The sequence below is a fragment of the Balaenoptera borealis genome (genome assembly GCF_965194805.1).
Source record: "Balaenoptera borealis genome assembly, chromosome: 3".
NCBI lineage: Eukaryota > Metazoa > Chordata > Mammalia > Artiodactyla > Balaenopteridae > Balaenoptera > Balaenoptera borealis.
In genome coordinates, this window is record NC_138866.1 from 171,913,465 (window position 1) to 171,932,497 (window position 19,033).

The 19,033-nt window shown below is 37.9% G+C and overlaps 1 protein-coding gene across 3 annotated transcripts in view; it reads left to right on the forward strand.

Moving 5' to 3' along the window:
• SPAG6 (sperm associated antigen 6) overlaps positions 1 to 15,662 on the forward strand; it is an 82,460-nt gene extending 66,798 nt beyond the window's left edge. For all 3 annotated transcript variants that reach the window (XM_082385585.1, XM_082385586.1, XM_082385584.1), the window contains one exon: positions 6,173 to 15,662. In XM_082385585.1, the coding sequence (XP_082241711.1) occupies positions 6,173 to 6,242 (70 nt within the window). In that variant the 3' untranslated portion in view covers positions 6,243 to 15,662. The remainder of the gene's footprint in view (positions 1 to 6,172) is intronic.
• Positions 15,663 to 19,033: the final 3,371 nt, after the last annotated feature.

The window sequence follows — 19,033 nt, forward strand, 5'->3', positions numbered from 1 at the left end:
ACTATGAGATTAGAAATGAATTACAGGGAAAAAAACGTAAAAAACAAACACATGGAAGCTAAACAATACGTTACTAAATAACCAAGAGATCACTGAAGAAATCAAAGAGGAAATCAAAAAATACCTAGAGACAAATGACAATGAAAACACGATGATCCAAAACCCATGGGCTGCAGCAAAAGCAGTTCGAAGAGGGAAGTTTATAGCTATACAAGCCTACCTCAAGAAACAAGAAAAATCTCAAGTAAACAATCTCGCCTTACACCTAAAGGAACTAGAGAAAGAAGAACAAACAAAACCCAAAGTTAGCAGAAGGAAAGAAATCATAAAGATCAGAGCAGAAATAAATGAAATAGAAACAAAGAAAACAATAGCAAAGATCAATAAAACTAAAAGCTGGTTCTTTGAGAAGATAAACAAAATTGATAAGCCATTAGCCAGACTCATCAAGAAAAAGAGGGAGAGGACTCAAATCAATAAAATTGGAAGTGAAAAAGGAGAAGTTACAACAGACACCGCGGAAATACAAAGCATCCTAAGAGGCTACTACAAGCAACTCTATGCCAATAAAATGGACAACCTGGAAGATGTGGACAAATTCTTAGAAAGGTATAGCCTTCGAAGACTGAACCAGGAGGAAATAGAAAATATGCACAGACCAATCACAAGTAATGGAGTTGAAACTGTGATTAAAAATCTTCCAACAAACAAAAGTCCAGGACCAGATGGCTTCATAGGTGAATTCTATCAAACATTCAGAGAAGAGCTAACACCCATCCTTCTCAAACTCTTCCAAAAAATTGCAGAGAAAGGAACACTCCCAAACTCATTCTATGAGACCACCATCACCCTGATACCAAAACCAGACAAAGATACTACAAAAAGAGAAAATTACAGACCAATATCACTGATGAATATAGATGCAAAAGTCCTCAACAAAATACTAGCAAACAGAATCCAACAGCACATTAAAAGGATCATACACCATGATCAAGTGGGATTTATCCCAGGGATGCAAGCATTCTTCAATGTATGCAAATCAATCAATGTGATACACCATATTGACAAATTGAAGAATAAAAACCATATGATCATCTTAATAGATGCAGAAGAAGCTTTTGACAAAATTTGACACCCATTTATGATAAAAACTCTCCAGAAACTGGGCATAGAGGGAACCTACCTCAACATAATAAAGGCCATATATGACAAACCCACAGCAAACATCATTCTCAATGGTGAAAAACTGAAAGCATTTCCTCTAAGATCAGGAACAAGACAAGGATGTCCACTCTCACCACTATTATTCAACATAGTTTTGGAAGTCCTAGCCACGGCAATCAGAAGAAAAAGAAATAAAAGGAATACAAATTGGAAAAGAAGAAGTAAAACTGTCATTGTTTGCAGATGACATGATACTATACATAGAGAATCCTAAAAATGCCACCAGAAAACTACTAGAGCTAATCAATGAATTTGGTAAAGTTGCAGGATACAATATTAATGCACAGAAATCTCTTGCATTCCTATACACTAATGATGAAAAATCTGAAAGAGAAATTAAGGAAACACTCCCATTTACCACTGAAACAAAAAGAATAAAATACCTAGGAATAAACCTACCTAGGGAGACAAAAGACCTGTATGCAGAAAACTATAAGACACTGATGAAAGAAATTAAAGATGAGACCAACAGATGGAGAGATATACCATGTTCTTGGATTGGAAGAATCAACATTGTGAAAATGACTATACTACCCACAGCAATCTACAGATTCAATGCAATCCCTATCAAATTACCAATGGCATTTTTTACAGAACTAGAACAAAAAAATCTTAAAATTTGTATGGAGACAGAAAAGACCCCAAATAGCCAAAGCAATCTTGAGGGAAAAAAACGGAGCTGGAGGAATCAGACTCCCTGACTTCAGACTATACTACAAAGCTACAGTAATGAAGACAGTATGGTACTGGCACAAAAACAGGAACATAGATAAATGGAACAAGATAGAAAGCCCAGAGATAAACCCACGCACCTATGGTCAACTAATCTATGACAAAGGAGACAAGGATATACAATGGAGAAAAGACAGTCTCTTCAATAAGTGGTGCTGGGAAAACTGGACAGGTACATGTAGAAGAATGAAATTAGAACACTCCCTAACACCATACACAAAAATAAAGTCAAAATGGATTAGAGACCTAAATGTAAGACCAGACAATATAAAACTCTTAGAGGGAAACATAGGAAGAACACTCTTTGACATAAATCACAGCAAGATCTTTTTTGATCCAGCTCCTAGAGTAAGTAATGGAAATAAAAACAAAAATAAACAAATGGGACCTAATGAAACTTCAAAGCTTTTGCACAGCAAAGGAAACCATAAACAAGACCAAAAGACAACCCTCAGAATGGGAGAAAATATTTGCAAACGAATCAGTGGACAAAGGAATAATCCCCAAAATATATAAACAGCTCATGCAGCTCAATATTAAAGAAACAAACAACCCAATCCAAAAATGGGCAGAAGACCTAAATAGACATTTCTCCAAAGAAGACATACAGATGGCCAAGAAGCACATGAAAAGATGCTCAACATCACTAATTATTAGAGAAATGCAAATCAAAACTACAACAAGGTATCACCTCACACCAGCTAGAATGGGCATCATCAGAAAATCTACAAACAACAAATGCTGGATAGGGTGTGGAGAAAAGGGAACCCTCTTGCACTGTTGGTGGGAATGTAAATTGATACAGCCACTATGGAGAACAGTATGGAGGTTCCTTTAAAAACTGAAAATAGAATTACGATATGATCCTGCAATCCCACTACTGGGCATATACCCAGAGAAAACCATAATTCAAAAAGACACATGCACCCCAATGTTCATTGCAGCACTATTTACAATAGGCAGGTCATGGAAGCAACCTAAATGCCCATCGACAGATGAATGGATAAAGAAGAGATGGTACATATATACAATGGAATATTACTTAGCCATAAAAAGGAACGAAATTGTGTCATTTGTTGAGATGTGGATGGATCTAGAGACTGTCATACAGAGTGAAGTTAAGTCAGAAAGAGAAAAACAGCTATCATATATTAATGCATATATGTGGAACCTAGAATAATGGTACAGGTGAACCAGTTTGCAGGGCAGAAATTGAGACACAGATGTAGAGAACAAACGTATGGACACCAAGCGGGGAAAGCAACGGGGGGGGTGGGGTGGTGGTGGTGGTGGTGGTGGTGCGATGAACTGGGTGATTGGGATTGACATGTATACACTGATGTGTATTAAATTGATGACTAATAAGAACCTGCTGTATAAAAAAATAAAATTTAAAAATTAAAAATAAAATTAAATCAAATAGAAAAAAAATCCCAGCAATTCCTAAGAATTTAGAAACAGAAGCCAATTTTACTAATTTCGTATTGTTTTAATTATCTTAAGTGACTTAAGTGACTTAAGTCTTAAGTGACTTAAGAACACAATATTTTAAATATAAATCCATTTTTGGAGTACATTCTGTAGACAAATAAATGTACAAAGAATCAAAAAAAAAAGTCTACAGATAATAAATGCTAGAGAGGGTGTAGAGAAAAGGGAACCCTTGTGTATTGTTGGTGGGGATGTAAATTGGTGGAGCCACTATGGAAAACAGTATGAAGTTTCCTTAAATAAAAATAGGCCAAAAAGAAAAAAAAAGAATTCCTTAGCATCAGACAGGTTCTAGCTGGAATGGGATTTCTGACAGTTAATGGGCAACTTGATGTACTTATTTATGGGTCCATACACTGAGATACATACGTGATCTGTATGCATTTATGAGAAGTTAGGTAGTGATAAATGTACACCCTGCTGAGGGGGTGAGAAGTGTAAGTCCTGAGCACATTTCCTTCCCTGTGGGGAATCCTGGAGATTGTGGCATCGCTGAGGTCCCTGGGGAGACAGGTATACAGTGGCAATTAGCTTGGCAATTAGCCAGGTAAAACCTCAAGAATTATAGGTAAGTCCTAATTTATTTATTGGGGACATTTATTTTAAAGCAATACTGTCCAACAGAAATACAATATGAGCCACATATGTCATTTAAAATATTCTAGTAGCCACATTTTAAAAAGTAAAATGAAACAGGGTAAATAAATATTAATGATATATTTTTGTTAGCCCAATATATCTAAGCTTTATAATTTCAATTTGTAATCAGTATAAAAATTATCAATCAGCTATTTTACATTTTTTATACTAAGTTTTTGAAATCTAGTGGGTATTTTATCACTTCTAGTGCATCTCAATTCAGATATTAAATTTCATTGGAAATACATGATCTGTATTTAGATTATATAAGTTTACAGTTAAAAAAGTAGATTCACAAGTTGTTCCAAGCACACCTAAAATTTTTCTAATAACTAATTGAATATCAGTTATTAATATTTTTAATCAAAATTAAATATAAAAATTCAGTTCCTCAGTCATATTTCTAGGGCTCGAGAACCACATGTAGCTAGTGGCTACCATATGAAACAGCACAATTTTTAAAGTTTTGGTTTTTCTAAATTCACTTTCTACCATTTCTATAAAAGTACCTATCTAGTGTCTAACACATTTATAAGACCCAGGAAGGTGAGGCCTGCTTAAAATTTGTGACTAACTCAGAGAGAAACAGTTGTAACTTCTTTGGTTTAGGAATACTTTGAAGAGACTCACTGCTGAGGGACAGTTTTTTTCAAGGATAGGAGGCCTTTGGTGGAGATACATTCTTTAAGGTAGCTCTTTATGTATGCATGTATGTATCTGTTTATCTATGACTGCCTATAAGCACACTGTTGAGAAAACACAGTTTTATCCACGTTAACTTGACAAATTGTGGAAGAAATTAATGTAATATAAATTATGAGGTTTTAAGTCAAGCATCTGAGGATAGATAAAGATTATTAACAAAGGATAAAGCAAGTCTTGAATATTAGGTTTTATTATTTATTTTATTAACCTTAGGAGGTTTAATTATTTTGAATGTTTTAGAAAATTTTAAATTACACTTACTAGATTTTTTTATCCATTTAGTGTATTCTAGAATGCCAAATTTTATTTGACATACTTTTATATGCATATAAATTCTTTTCATGGTATATGAAGCATCTCACAATGCATTAATCAATATATATAATACTTTTATACTATATATTTTATAAAATGATAAATTTATAAATGTAAATTTATAGTACTATAGATGCCCAAAACCAACGAAAAGGATTTATTTCCTAGGTTAGTATGATGAAGTATTTGTAAACTATTTATTGAATAGCTGTTTAATGTGAATTATACTCCCAGAAATTTTTGTTTTTATGGGTAGCCAGATCTGATTAAAACATACATTGAGGGCTTCCCTGATGGCACAGTGGTTGAGAATACGTCTGCCAATGCAGGGGACTTGGGTTTGAGCTCTGGTCCAGGAAGATCCCACATGCCGCAGAGCAACTAAGCCCATGCGCCACAACTACTGAGCCCACGAGCCACAACTACTGAGCCCTTGTGCCACAACTACTGAAGCCCATGCACCTAGAGCCCATGCTCTGCAACAAGAGAAGCCTCCGCAATGAGAAGCCCGTGCACCAAAACGAAGAGTAGCCTCCGCTCGCTGCAACTAGAGAAAGTCCACGTGCAGCAACGAAGACCCAACACAGCCAAAAATAAATAAATTAATTAATTAATTTTAAAAAAAACCGTATGTTGAGAATAACCTGTAGGGTAGTCAGAATGTGGAAGTTGATTAGTAATGATAGACTGTGTTGTCTAACTTACAAAAAAACCCATTGCTGTGATCATGAAAGCAACATCAGTCACTTGACATAATGAAAACAAAGTCTCTGTAATAAAATACTGTTACTGGATCCAAGTTCCTGGCTTTGAAAATACCCCTTTTTTGCCATTGCATTGATATCCCTTAAATGTTTGCTGTTTCTCTGGCACAGTCTGGTGAGCTGTTGTTCTCTTCCTTGATCATCTCTACCCTTGTGCACAAAGCATTCCTGGAGCATAACTGGTCAGTGTATTAGAGGTTTTACTCAGAGAATTATTTCAGATAAATATCTTATATTAAATCTTTTTGGCCTACTGTGCCGAATCTTTTCACAAAGATCTAATAGAAAATTTTCTTTTTCAGGTATTATTCCCCTGGATATTCAGATATACTTCTGCAGAGAGTGGACAGCTATCAACCACTTACTAACTGAGCAAAGTTACATTTTTATACTCAAATTCACAGCAGAGTATTTATGAATGACAGTTGTTAAAGCTCTTTCTAAATATTTGAACTAAATACATTCTAGCTTTATTCACTGTGAAAAACCTTTGGATATTTTCTAAATTTATGGAATACTTTAAAAATTAGTGGCTTGAATGTATGAGGAAACTATTCATGTTCATTTGCATAGGATATGATCTAAAGGTAAATTTTTAAAAGACATTAAAGGATCTAAGGCATTAGATATTGTTCCATTAAAGACCACACGCACACACCCACACACCCTTCCAACTAGATACAGATGAAAGATGGTGTTCAAAAACTCTTAATTATTTTGCCAATTCCTCACAGGCACAGGCAAGGAAGGCTGGCCTTGCAAATTCCACAGTAGGATATCCAAGGGAAGTACTAGCTGAAAGAGGACACTGATGACAAAGTACAGGGCATTTGAAAGACATACTGATGCTGGTTACACAAATGTGTTAGCCGAACACATGGAATCTATCGATAACCTGGCAGGTTTTCCTAAAATTTAGGAAGTCTCCTCTTCATCCTAAGCTTCCTAAACCTTTTCTTACCCTACCTAAACTGTTCCTTACCTTTCCTGGGGCTGGACAGGGTAGAAGTCAATATTAAGCACTATGCTATTGCAGGCATGCTTTCCATTTTCATTGAAAGGTTTCTTCTTAGTCTAGCCCTGCTCATGAATAAACAAGGAAGCAAGCAAATAAAATGGGTCCTCAGTGTTCCCTTGTCCTAGCTTCACATTCCCAGGTTTCAAAAGTCAGATTTTCAGGGATTTAAGGAAAAATTTGAAAAGAATACTGTCCGACTCAGACTTTACATTTTCACAAACAGAGCTGAGAGGAGGGTAAGAGGGAGTTGTGATAAAATTTTATATAAAAACAGCATTAGAACTGTCCTTTTCATTTTTCCGTTGTAGTGTTTCTGACCTTGGGGAATATGTGATTAGACTCAGGAGTCTTGGTTAGTTGGCAGCTGTGTCTTTTTTTTAATCTAAAGGACATTCCTTACAGTGATCTCCCCTGGAGGCCTGGAGAGGAAATAAATGGTAACCAGAGAGCCCCTTGGACACAGTGTTTCCAGTCTGGTTGGCCTTCAGGTTTCCTTCTCAGACTTTTTTTTTTCCCCTCTCAAAAGAAACCTACCCATTTATTTTTGGTATTTTCTGGATTCATCTCTGTCATCATTTCCTAACAGTACATAGCTTTGTTGTATATTTTTAAATTTCATCATACCCAAGATTACCCCATTTCTTTTTGCCTTGTATCAGTCTAGAATTGCCTGCAGTTTGACTTTTTAATACTTTTTGAAAAGGGCCTATTTTGTTTCCTTGCAGTAATCTCTTAGATCCATTGCATAAGAAAATGTAATCTTTATCCTCAGTTTTGTAGCTTCCCTTTCTCTCCTTCCTGCCTGCCCAGCTTCTCATATGAACCTTTTAACAAACTGAGAAAATAAAGGTGGTTTCCATCTTTCTTCATTAATAATGACAGAAATTAGTCCATCTACTATAAGACCTCCTCAAATGTTATGGGAATGGTGAATTTCCTATTATGTATTTCTTGCTATTGTATGTTGTATTTGAAATTTTTCACTTCTTAAATCATTTCATACTTATCAAACAGTTTTAAGCTAAGAAAAATAAAAATGTTTAGTGGAATTTGAATGGGTGCTTTAAGTTGTTCATATGCAGTTTGGAAAATATATGCTATGAAATGTTTCTTGACATAAAACACTTAAAGCAAAATGAAGCTTTCTTTATTCTTTGCAAAGTCTATTATGAGACTTTTAAAAAAATATTTTCTATTTGTGCTAGAGGAAAAATAGTGTCTCTCACTGATGGTATTCTTTGTTATTTTCACTCCTGGTTTGAATTTTGTCAATTCCAATCCTCTCTTTCCCCTACCCACCCCCTGCAGTTTATTTAAAATTCAACTATCATTAGGATATCTCATTTAGCTTACATGAACAACAGTTTATTTTTATCATTTCAGGAATAGAATGGTTGAATCTTATTATTGGTTGAACCTTATTATTATTCATTCAGTTCACCTGTTGTGGAAATAGGTGTGTATCAGTGGTACCTGAAAGGAGATGGTGAAAGTTTGGGTTCTGATCACGTCTGTTAAATAGTAAAGGTGATAATACTTGCTCAGCAAACTCATAAGATGCTTATGAAGATAACTTGCAATGATGCATGTAACAATTTTGTAAACTCTTCTATTCTGTGCAAACCAATATGTGATTTATGGGCAATCTGACAGTCAGTGACAGATTACACATTTTGGCCAGCAGTTGGGCACACCAGGCCCCATAATCTTAGATCAGTGGAGTTTATTCCAGATGATTTATTATAAAGAAAAGCTAAATTTCCTGCCCTCATGGAGTTTTCTAATATAAACACATTTGCCCAGACACAGGGAATAAAATAGGCACAAGACACTGAACACCAAACAGGCATATTTCATTCAGTATGTAAAAACAAATGACAACCTCATAGTTACAGGAGGTTGACCTGTTTTTCTAACCTTTTCTCTCAAACTATCCCCTTAAAGACAGGATTAAAGATTTGCTTGTTTCTAAACTTGATTTGAGGTCCTGCTTAACATAAACCCTGACCTTAAATTCCTGGGTGAGGCCATCTCCAATCCAAGATGTCAAGTTTAGAAACTAACCTTGAAAGAATGAAGGATTTGTCTGTTGTGTTTTTAGATCTCCAACCCTTTCCTTAAATTCATAAACCTTGACCTTAAATTCCTGGGTAATGCCATCTCCAATCTAAGATGTCAAATTTAGAAACTGACCTTGAAAGCATGAAGGATTTGTCTGTTGTGTTTTCAAATCATCTAACTTTAAGTTAGGTGCTAGCAAATGTTGAGGCTTGTGTATACTGTGGCTTATTTTGCCACAAAATTCACTGTATAGAAAATACCGGTTTGTAGCTCTTATGTTTCAGAGATTAAAAGGATCAAATGACAGTCTTAATTGTAACTATTGCATTTACCCATTGGTTAAGGCACTTTGGACTTTTTTTAGGTTTAAACTGGCTTTTATTTTAATTATTTTTTTACTTGTATAGTTGATTTACAGTGTTATATTAGTTTCAGGTATACAACATAGAGATTCAATAATTTTATAGATTATACTCCATTTAAAGTTATTATAAAATATTGGCTATATTCCCTGACTGTACAATATATCCTTGTAGCTTGTTTTATACATGGTAATTTGTGCTTAATTCCCTACCCCTAACTTGCCCCTCCTCCCTCCCCTCTATAACCACTATATATGTGAGTCTGTTTCTGTTTTGTTGTATTTATTTCTTTATTTTTTTAAATATTCCACAGATAAGTGATATCATACAGTATTTGTCTTTCTCTGTCTGACTTATTTCACATAGCATAATGCCCTCCAAGTCCATCCATGTTGTTACATCAACTATTAGCTTCTTTTACCTTGTTTGTCACTGACAGCTGTAAGGAGGGAAGGAGAAGAGGAGGAATTTGGACCATTGATTTGCAGCATGTCTTACTGACAGTTAAATACAGTGGTTTGTTCTGTTTTCTGCCACTCGAGGGTTATTTAATTAAATTCATGACCTAGGATGCAAACCAGCCCCACATCTAAAATAATTGCTTCTCTGTTGGTGAGATGTAAAGCCGGGATTGATTTTCCCCTGGCTGATAGCTCTCCTTTCTGAGTCATGAATGTCATCTCCACTCTCTTCCCCACATAATTTGATCTCTGTATTTGATCCCTATTTACTATACACTTCGCTAAACAGATGTCTGAGTAATTAAAATCCCACATGGGCACACTCATCAGTGAGTTACATCTATTTAACAGTCAGCTTAGAAACTTCTCACCCTTGGCTCTTCTCCCATCCTGGTGTCATCTGTCACTGGCCTTTAGCAGGCTTTAACTATTAGAGTTCAAACCTGCTATGTTTGTTTGCCTGCGTTCATAGAACCTCTCTTTTCGTTTTCTGATTGCATTTTCCTCACAAGTCCCTGATCTCTTTCTCCTTCAACTCACCTGGATTTTCTGTACAGTTTTCTACCAGCATTCAAATTCTCATTGGATGAATCATTCTATATTTCATTCATGCCAGCACTGGCAATTTAAAAAAAAAAAATCAGAACAGTGCTGTCAGAACCATGGATTAAGAGTGCCTTTTATTTTTTTCCCCTGAGGCATAGCCAAATATTTCAGTCTGAACAATCCCCCCATTTTTAAAAACTATTTGAGATCAAATCCTGGAAACCTGTTTGGTGGCTACAGCTCACTGAAGGATTTTGATGGCCAAGAGTTATAGAAGGAAAGAATGTGGATTTGGAGCAGGAAAAGGAAGTTAGGAAGGACTTATTACATGAAATTTACTCACTTTTGAGAGAGGATTTAGATAGAAATTTATTTATGAAAACGTTTATACTTAGACATTGTTCTTATGATAAATCTTATACTGATATAACATTACATGCAACTTGAGGTTAATGCTGTAATTTACAATAGGTTAAAGAATTCCCTTTGCAGTTGATGACACGTATCAATTTTAGGAACATTTTGAAATGAGTATAGAGTATATATTTTCTGATACCTATCATTTGAGGTGAACAAAACCAGATAAATGAGTGGGCAACAGTCTTAGAGTAAAAGGATTCTTTATTTTCCTACTTTTAAATAGAGTTAGTTCCAGTGCATTTAATTAACGTGGATCATTTTATAGATGTAAGTTTATCAGAACATGAGAGTTTCTTGCGAAGTTCCTTTGTATTCACAACAGTGGGAAATAAGGTGATCAAAAAACAAGCAACAAGTTCAGAGGTTAACTAATACTGTTTTAGTTCTATGAGAGCAAATTCTAAAAGTATTTGCATAAACTTTATTACCATGATTGTATTTTAAAACTACATGAAAATCCTATTGTGCAATGGACCTTCATTTTGGCTGTTTAGACATAACTTCTAGTCTTGTTATCTAAACTAACAAAGCCCAGGTAAGTAAACAGAGACATGAATTAACAGTATTCTTAGACAAATAGTGACATAGAGTAGAGCTAGTATTTCAGGAAGGTAAACGAGTTCAACATGATGAGAATGCTGTGGGTGTGATTTCTTTCACTGTTTATCATCCAGCATCATGACAGACCTGATGGCTGGTGAGCTAGAATGATTTTCATTCTCCCCATGCTAGGATAACCTCCCCTTGCCTGTTCCCCAGCTCCCTTTCCCTCCTTGCAGCTTGTGTTTAATCTACTTAAAGTTTAGGGCACTTCTTTCTCTGATCCAAGCCTTGTTAAGTGTTGTTTTCCCTCCAGTCATTCCTTATCACATGTCCATCCATGCTGTTTCTTCAGAGTATATATATATATAAAAAAAAGATGACTAATTCCAGTAACCCATTTCTGGCTTCCCACTTTCTTAGTGTAAATCAGGGAGAATATTTCCTGACCTCCTTACAAAGTTGTGAGGGACAAATGTGCTCCTGTGGATGAAAGGGCTTTATACATGGTTACTTGTGGCCAAGGGGTTTGGGCTCCAGCCCCAGCTGCCTGGCTCAAATACAGTTTCGACCACTCCCTTGCTGTGTGAGCTTCAGCAAGCTGCTTAACGTTTTCCGTGCCTCAGTTTCCTAATGTGGAAAATGGAGATTGTAAAAGTACCTAAGTCCTGAGGTTGTTTGGTGATGGTTACATGAGACAATTCATGCATATTGTGAAGTCGGTACATGCTCAGAACAGTCTCTGTTTTGAGCCCCCAGAAGGTGTTAGCACAAGTGAAGGCATCTGTGAACTTCCTCACAGCCTCCTCTCTCCAGCGGGGCCTCTGCGACCTGTCCTCATTTAGGCACTGCAGATAGCTAGGCTGTATCCCTTGGGCGTGGTCTGTGACAGCCAAAGATGGGGCAGGATGTAAGAATCCTTCCTGGCTGAGCACACGCATTTGAGGATCAGCAGGTACTTTTAACAACTGCCTCTCTTTCTCTAAATCGTGTTCACTCGGCGTCGCTTCTCCTCTAATGACTTATGTCGATATTTCAGTTTGCTGCCTATTTGTACTTAAAGCCACAAAGATACATCTTTCCTAATCTGGAAAATGGGGATAGTAAGATTATCTACCCCTGCGTTTGCAATGAGATAAATCAAGTGAACCCCTTCAGAGGAGAGAGGGAAGCACAATATTCTAGGGGTGATTTTGAAAAAGAAAATGGAAAAAAAAGCATTTGTAATCCACATATCATCACTTTGTACACATGAAATGAGGTGGAAACAAACAAAACAAAACGTACCAAAAGCAAAAACCTCGCATTCTAAAACTGGGACAAATGATTCTTCCGAATGAACTCTCTTCTTCAAAGTGGTTCCCTCTGAACTCATAAGACATAACCCATAATACAGTGATGCTGTCTTTGCCCAAAAGGTGTTGGGATTTCTTCTTTGAAAAGGCTTTTAAGGACCTTGTTGCAAATACTAACTCTTATGGCAAATATCTTTCTACTTCTTAACTTTTTATTTAATATTGTTTGTAATTTTTGACATACAGATGGTCTAAATGCTTATGCAGATACATCTATATATCTTCTATTTCGTAGTTTTCTTCCCACTCAAAATCCCTTATTTAAGGGACTCATATTTTCTTTTAGTTCTTTCACAGTTTCGTTTTTACATTTGTGCCCTTGATCCATCTGGGATGTACTTCAGTAAATTGTATGAAGTGAGCATCTAATCGACTAAATTACTGGCCAGTTTTGAATAATCTATGTCCTCCCCGTTGGTGATGCTTCATTTATTGGCATATTAAATTTTCTTTCAGGGCTTTTTCTGAACTATTAATCTATTTGTCAAGCTTTTCTCAGTAGTCCAAAATCATTGTAATTATTGTGGCTTTATAACATGTATTAACATCTGGTACAGTGAATCTCCTATTATTATTCTTCCTTTTCAAAAGTATTCTGGCTACTCTCCTGCTTTTTCTTCCAAACGGAAATTAATTTTTTTTCAACTTAAAAAAAATTATTAGAATTTGGGTTAAAATCACAAATAAAGGAATAGATACATTTATCTAGAAGCATAACAGATTTCTCAATCTATTTAAATCTTTTTGCTTTCATGCTTTTTCTCTTCTCTCTTTTTTTGTATCAATCCCTTCCAGGTGTTGCCAATATTATTTATATTTTAATAGAATCTTTTAAAAATACATATTTCCCTACAGGTTATTACTGGATCTGGAAAAGTTACTGGTTTTAATAGTTATTTTATAATAGCTTTTTAATCATGTCTTGAGTTTTCTAGGCAAAAGTATTATCTGCAAATAAAGGTAACTTTTCTTCTGCCTTCAATATTTTACCTATTTCTGTTTCTTGTCAGAATTATTTCAGCATAATTTTAAAGGACAGTGCTGATAGAGGGCATCTTTATACCTGATTTTAATGAGAATGCCTGTCCTGTCATATCATTGAGTTTGGAAATTTAAAAATACACACGAAAGTAGACTGAATAGTAAAATGAACTCTCACGTGCTCACCACCTACCCTCAACAATTATCAATATTTTTGCAAACATTTTTAGAGGGATTATAAATTAATCCAGACTAATTTTTAGATGCTAATTTGGAAATATCTATTCAGAAATGGATCCAGCAATTCCATTGCTAGGCATTAATCCTATACTCAGGGATGCTCAGTGTAACTGTATAGAATTGCAGAAAACTAGAAAATGTTCCCCAATAGGGGAGTGAAAAATTATGGCGCATTCATATATGTGAACTGTTACATAATTCACATATATATTCATATAATAAGTTATGAAAATTTTGGGTAGATCTATGTGCTGATATGGGAAGATGTCCAAGTTAATGTATACAATGAAAAAAATCAAGTGCAGAACAATACGTATAGTAAGATTCTATTTGTTTTTTTCAAAGGGATGGTCATATGCTTTTATGTTCATGGAAGATTTCTGGAAGGAGATGTAAGAAACTGTTAATGAAGGTTATGTCTGGGAAGGAGAATAAGGAGTGATGATGGGAGGGTGAGGAATTACTATACACTTTCTATTCTTCCTTACAGTTTGGCTGTCTTATCATTATTATTTTTATAGAACCTTATTAAAATATATGATGCTGGCTACTGGTTTAATATTTACTAAGAGGTCTTTTAAAAAATTTAGTTGTTTTAATCAGGAGTAGGTGTTAGATTTTTATCATCTATTGAGACAACAAAGTTTTTTCTTATATGGCCTAAATGTATGATTTGTTATTTCAATTATTTTCCCATTATTAAAATATCTTGGCATTTCTAGGATAAAAGCTACTTGATCATGTTAAAAATTACTTATTTCATTGAATGTAATTTGCTGATAGTTCTGGGGGGAATTCTGGCATTTGATTTCTTATGTGACTTTATATTTTTTGGCTATTCTTTTTGTACCACAGTTGATAGGTTTTATAATAATTATATTTGCTTCATAAAATGGATTAAATTTTAATATATTTATGCATGCAGAAAGGGAATTACATGTCCTTCAAAATTTCCAAGAATTTGCCTATAAAATCTCTAGGGTGAGCCTTTTTTGACTTCTTCTCTAGTTTTGATCTACTTAGTTTTTCTAACTTCTTCTTGATTAAATTTGGGTGATTTATGTTTTTCCTGGAAAAAACATATATTGGCATATAACTAACTATACATAGTATTCTCATATAATCCCCTCAGACTTCTCCATATCTGTTGTCTCCTTTCTCCCTTATAATTTTATTTATATTTTCTTTTTTTAATTAAATAGATTTGCCAGATATTTCTCTACTTTATTTTTTTCCAAAGAATTACTTTTGGAATTGATCAATAATTGTGTTTTTTGTTTTCTCATTCATTAATTTCTGCTTCAATCTTTTCCTTAATTCTCCTTTTCTAAGGGTTTAATTTTTAGAAAAGTATCACTCCGTTCACTTATTATTTTTTCGTGTTCAGTTTTCTCCTGCTAAACAATGTCCCTCAGCTTGGTCTGGTTTCAAATGACTGTGGGGTATTTCTAAAAATTAAATCCACTCTCAAGAGAGAAAGATTTGCTATCACTGATGATGTTATTTAAAAGAATGTGACTCAGTCTCTTTCAGAACTCTAAAGAATTCTAAAAATGTTTGAGTAACGACAACTGCAGTAAAGCTTATGACCTATTCTGAAAAGGCCAAGACCTATTTGTATATATAAAACCTAGAACATTATCTGCCCTCATATATTTGGAAAGAATCAAGTGCTAGAATTTAAAGAGAAGCTCTCACATTTGCTTAATGGGATGTCCTCTGATACCGCATGTCTATAACCTAAGATATTTTTAAATGTTTTTTTCTTTCTGTGAAAATTTATTCAAATACATTATGTGTACAGCTTGGCTTCGTGTTTGTTTGTGATTGAAATTAACCCCAGATAAAAACATTTTTCAAATGTAAAGATTAAAAATTGTTCACATGATAGGATGACAAAGTTTTCTCTGCAAAAATCAATTCATTATGATGATGTAGAAAAGGCGGAACATGTTTTTAAAAATAACTTTTAAATGCTCTGGTACACCATATTATAAGCAATAAAAATGTCTCTAATAAAAAAAAAATATTGTGCCAATAGAAAGGTAGATTTGCAGGTGTGACCTCTGCCAGCATATGTAGCAGATCATCATCAGAGCCACATGTTTGTAGATTATGTAACAGTGTTTAAGTGGCCAGGAAAGGGAGGATTTTGTGGTCAAGAAAGTGGAAATGTCCTGTTTAACATATGACCCTGGCCAGTCTCATCTCAAATTACTGTTGATCAAGTTACAAATGGTTGGCAAGCCAAGTAGGAGGGAAGAACAAGGTCTGACAACCCTGCAATAAACAGGAGGCCACAAAGCCAGTGGCTGTTATCATTAAAAGTACAAACTTAGTGTCTTCAATATTTAAAGTAATGCAAAGAAAAATTGTTTTGCAAAGCATTCAGGAACAGAAGATGTTCCTGTAAGTGGTTTTAACATATCCTTCCCTAATAATAAGATTTTAGCAAAGATAGAACATGGCTTTATGAATGAACCAAAAAACATAACCAGACCTCCCCCCGACAAAATGACAGCTTTATGATCATGATTGAAAAGCATTTTCTTGGTTTTGCACTCACATGCATCTCAAGTTTTTTAAGCTTCCAAATGTTCAAAACATACAAGTGCCTGTGCTCTAGGAACTTACTCTTGAGAGGAAACACCACTAGGAACCTATAAATGGAAAAACAAATTTTTAATCTCTACTAACTCACACAGAGGTATGTGTATATAAATGTATGTACTTAGTATTGGTTTCAGCTGGTTGCTTTTTCAAGTAGCAGTTCAGGGCTAATAGGACAGTACGCCAGAGCCAAAAAGAATCTTAATTTTGTTTGCTATTGTGGCTGTGAAATTTTCAGTAAAGCACAGAGTGAAAGACCAAAGGCTGCTAAAGGATTACCTAGAAAGCAGAGCCTGAGGCCAAGTTTAAGCGCTAAGATTTTATTAGGAAGTGCAATCCCAGGGCAAGCAAGAGTGAGGGGAAAGGCAAAGGAAAGCAAATGGAAAGCGGTGCTTCACGAGAGAAGAACAGCTGATTGCTCAGTCCCCAGGGACACCTTCCCGACAAGCCATGCAGAACCATTATGCCTTGGGACCAGCTGCCTATGGAGAAAAGGGGAGAGGAGTTTATATGTTTGCTACTTCTTGCTCTCCGCCCTCTTAGGTTGCCCTCTGTGGTGGTGTAAGTGCCTCGTGGGGCTCCAATGCCCCACTCTTCTGGGTGTGTCTTCTGACCCTCCCAGCAATTGCCAAGGAGACAAGAACAAGCTGAACCTCAGGGTTTTTCACCTGAGCCTGGGACTGGTGGGAGGAGCCAGTGCCTCCGACTGACCATCAGAATCGGGCTGCGGGGGAGACGGTGCTGAAGCCTGACCCTCACCCACGGGGAGGCTGTTCTGAGAGGAAACTACAGCAGTGGAGGCCAGGCCTCCGCACTGAGCTAGAGGTTAAGATGAGGGTGGAGGTGGGACTGAGCAAAGCGGCGAGGCGCACAAGCTGGGTCTGGTACCGTGCCTCCCTCGAGGGCCGGAGCTGGTCTTAGTGCAGATGTTCACTCACTCCTAGGGGAGGAGGAGCCACTCAGTTCAGAGAGAGCACGCGTTCAGCTCTCAGATGTTGTAAATGTAATCATTTTCCACCAAACGGTCCCATGTTCCTCGACTACCCTTACCCACTACTTTAACTCTACCCCCGCCCCCGCCCAAAATCGTTTGAGGTGTAATTGGAGTGTAATAAAATCACCCATTTGAAGGCTGCAGAGCGTTGGATTTTGCAACTGCACACGTCCTCAAAATCCACTCCCATCAAGGCGCGGAACTGCGCCATCACGCCCACAGTTCCCTCCTGCTCCTCTGCCTCCCATCCTCTCGCCTCTTTCATCCCTCCCCAGGAAACTGCTTTCATCACCACAGTTTTGCTGCTTCTAGAATTTCAGATAAACGCAACCGGGCACACTAAGGTCTTCCGCGTTTACCTCTCCTCCGGCCCACAGCATAATGTTTTTTTTAGATCCATCCGCGTTGCTGCACGTATTAATACTGGGTCCCTTTCCACTGCTCGCTCTATTGGAGAACTTTACTCTGTGTGCTGAACGCCGGGAATTTTACCTGCATTCGCTCACTTGGAGCACTCACAACCACCCTGCTTCCCAGCACAGGGACACGAGGCTGGCGGCGCCCGGCGGGGGAGCTTGGGAGGGGGCTCCGGGCCGACCCCGGCCAGTCAGGCCGCCACGCTCGCCGTGGTTCGGGGCCCGACTCGCGGCACCTGCTGTCCGGCTGGGGAGGGGAGCAGCGGGCCAGACAAACCCCCAACCCCGGGACGGAGGCCCTACCATGGCGCCCGTGAGGCCGGAGAGGCTGGACCCCTCCAGCCGCCAGCCTCCAGGGCCGCCTACTCCCGAGGGACGGCCCGGGGGCTCCGGCCACCAGCACAGGCTGGGCCCCGGGCGGTCGACGCGCACCAGCGCGAGGAAGCCGCGTTTCCGCGGACGCGTCACGGCGGCCGGGCGTCTCACCGCGCGCCGTTTCCCTCCGCGCGGACGGCGCTACTTCCCGCGGGGTTGACGGAGCAGCGTCGTGGGCGAGGGGAGCGCGGGCTCGGCGGGTGCCTCCGCCACGGCCCGAGGAGGCGGCCCAGTCCCTGCCGCTGCAAAGGAACGAGCGGGAAGAGTGGTCCCGAGTCGCTTTCTCCTCCTCAGCGCCCGCCGCGCTACGACAGCCCGCGGAGAGCGGGTTTGAAGGACAGGGTGGAAACAAAGATGCCGGTCCTCTGCCTTTCGGCGAGGCGCGGCCTGGCCGCCGTTATTGTCTGGCTGCCTGATGGAGAGCAGCGGCTCTCTTTTTCTTCTGCCGAACGTGGTGCTTCGGCGGCAGCGGAGGGACTGACGAGGAGGCTTTGTCTGCGGGAAAAGAGCTGTGGCGAAGCGGCGCCTCCTGAATGGCCGCCGGGCCGCCCTCCGCGGGCTCCGCTGGCGATGTTTTCCGTGTCAGTTAAACCCGGGAAAGTCTGCTTTTTCCTTCCCGACGTTTTCATTCTGATTGGAGTCTTGGAGTTTGAGGACTGCCCTCCGCCTAAACTGACTCTGTCTCCTTTAGCGATTCTGAAACCTGATGAGACCGAGTTCTCTGTGGACTCTTAGCGCACATCTTTTCTTTTCCTCCCTCAGAAAGAATTGAATTGGGCAACCG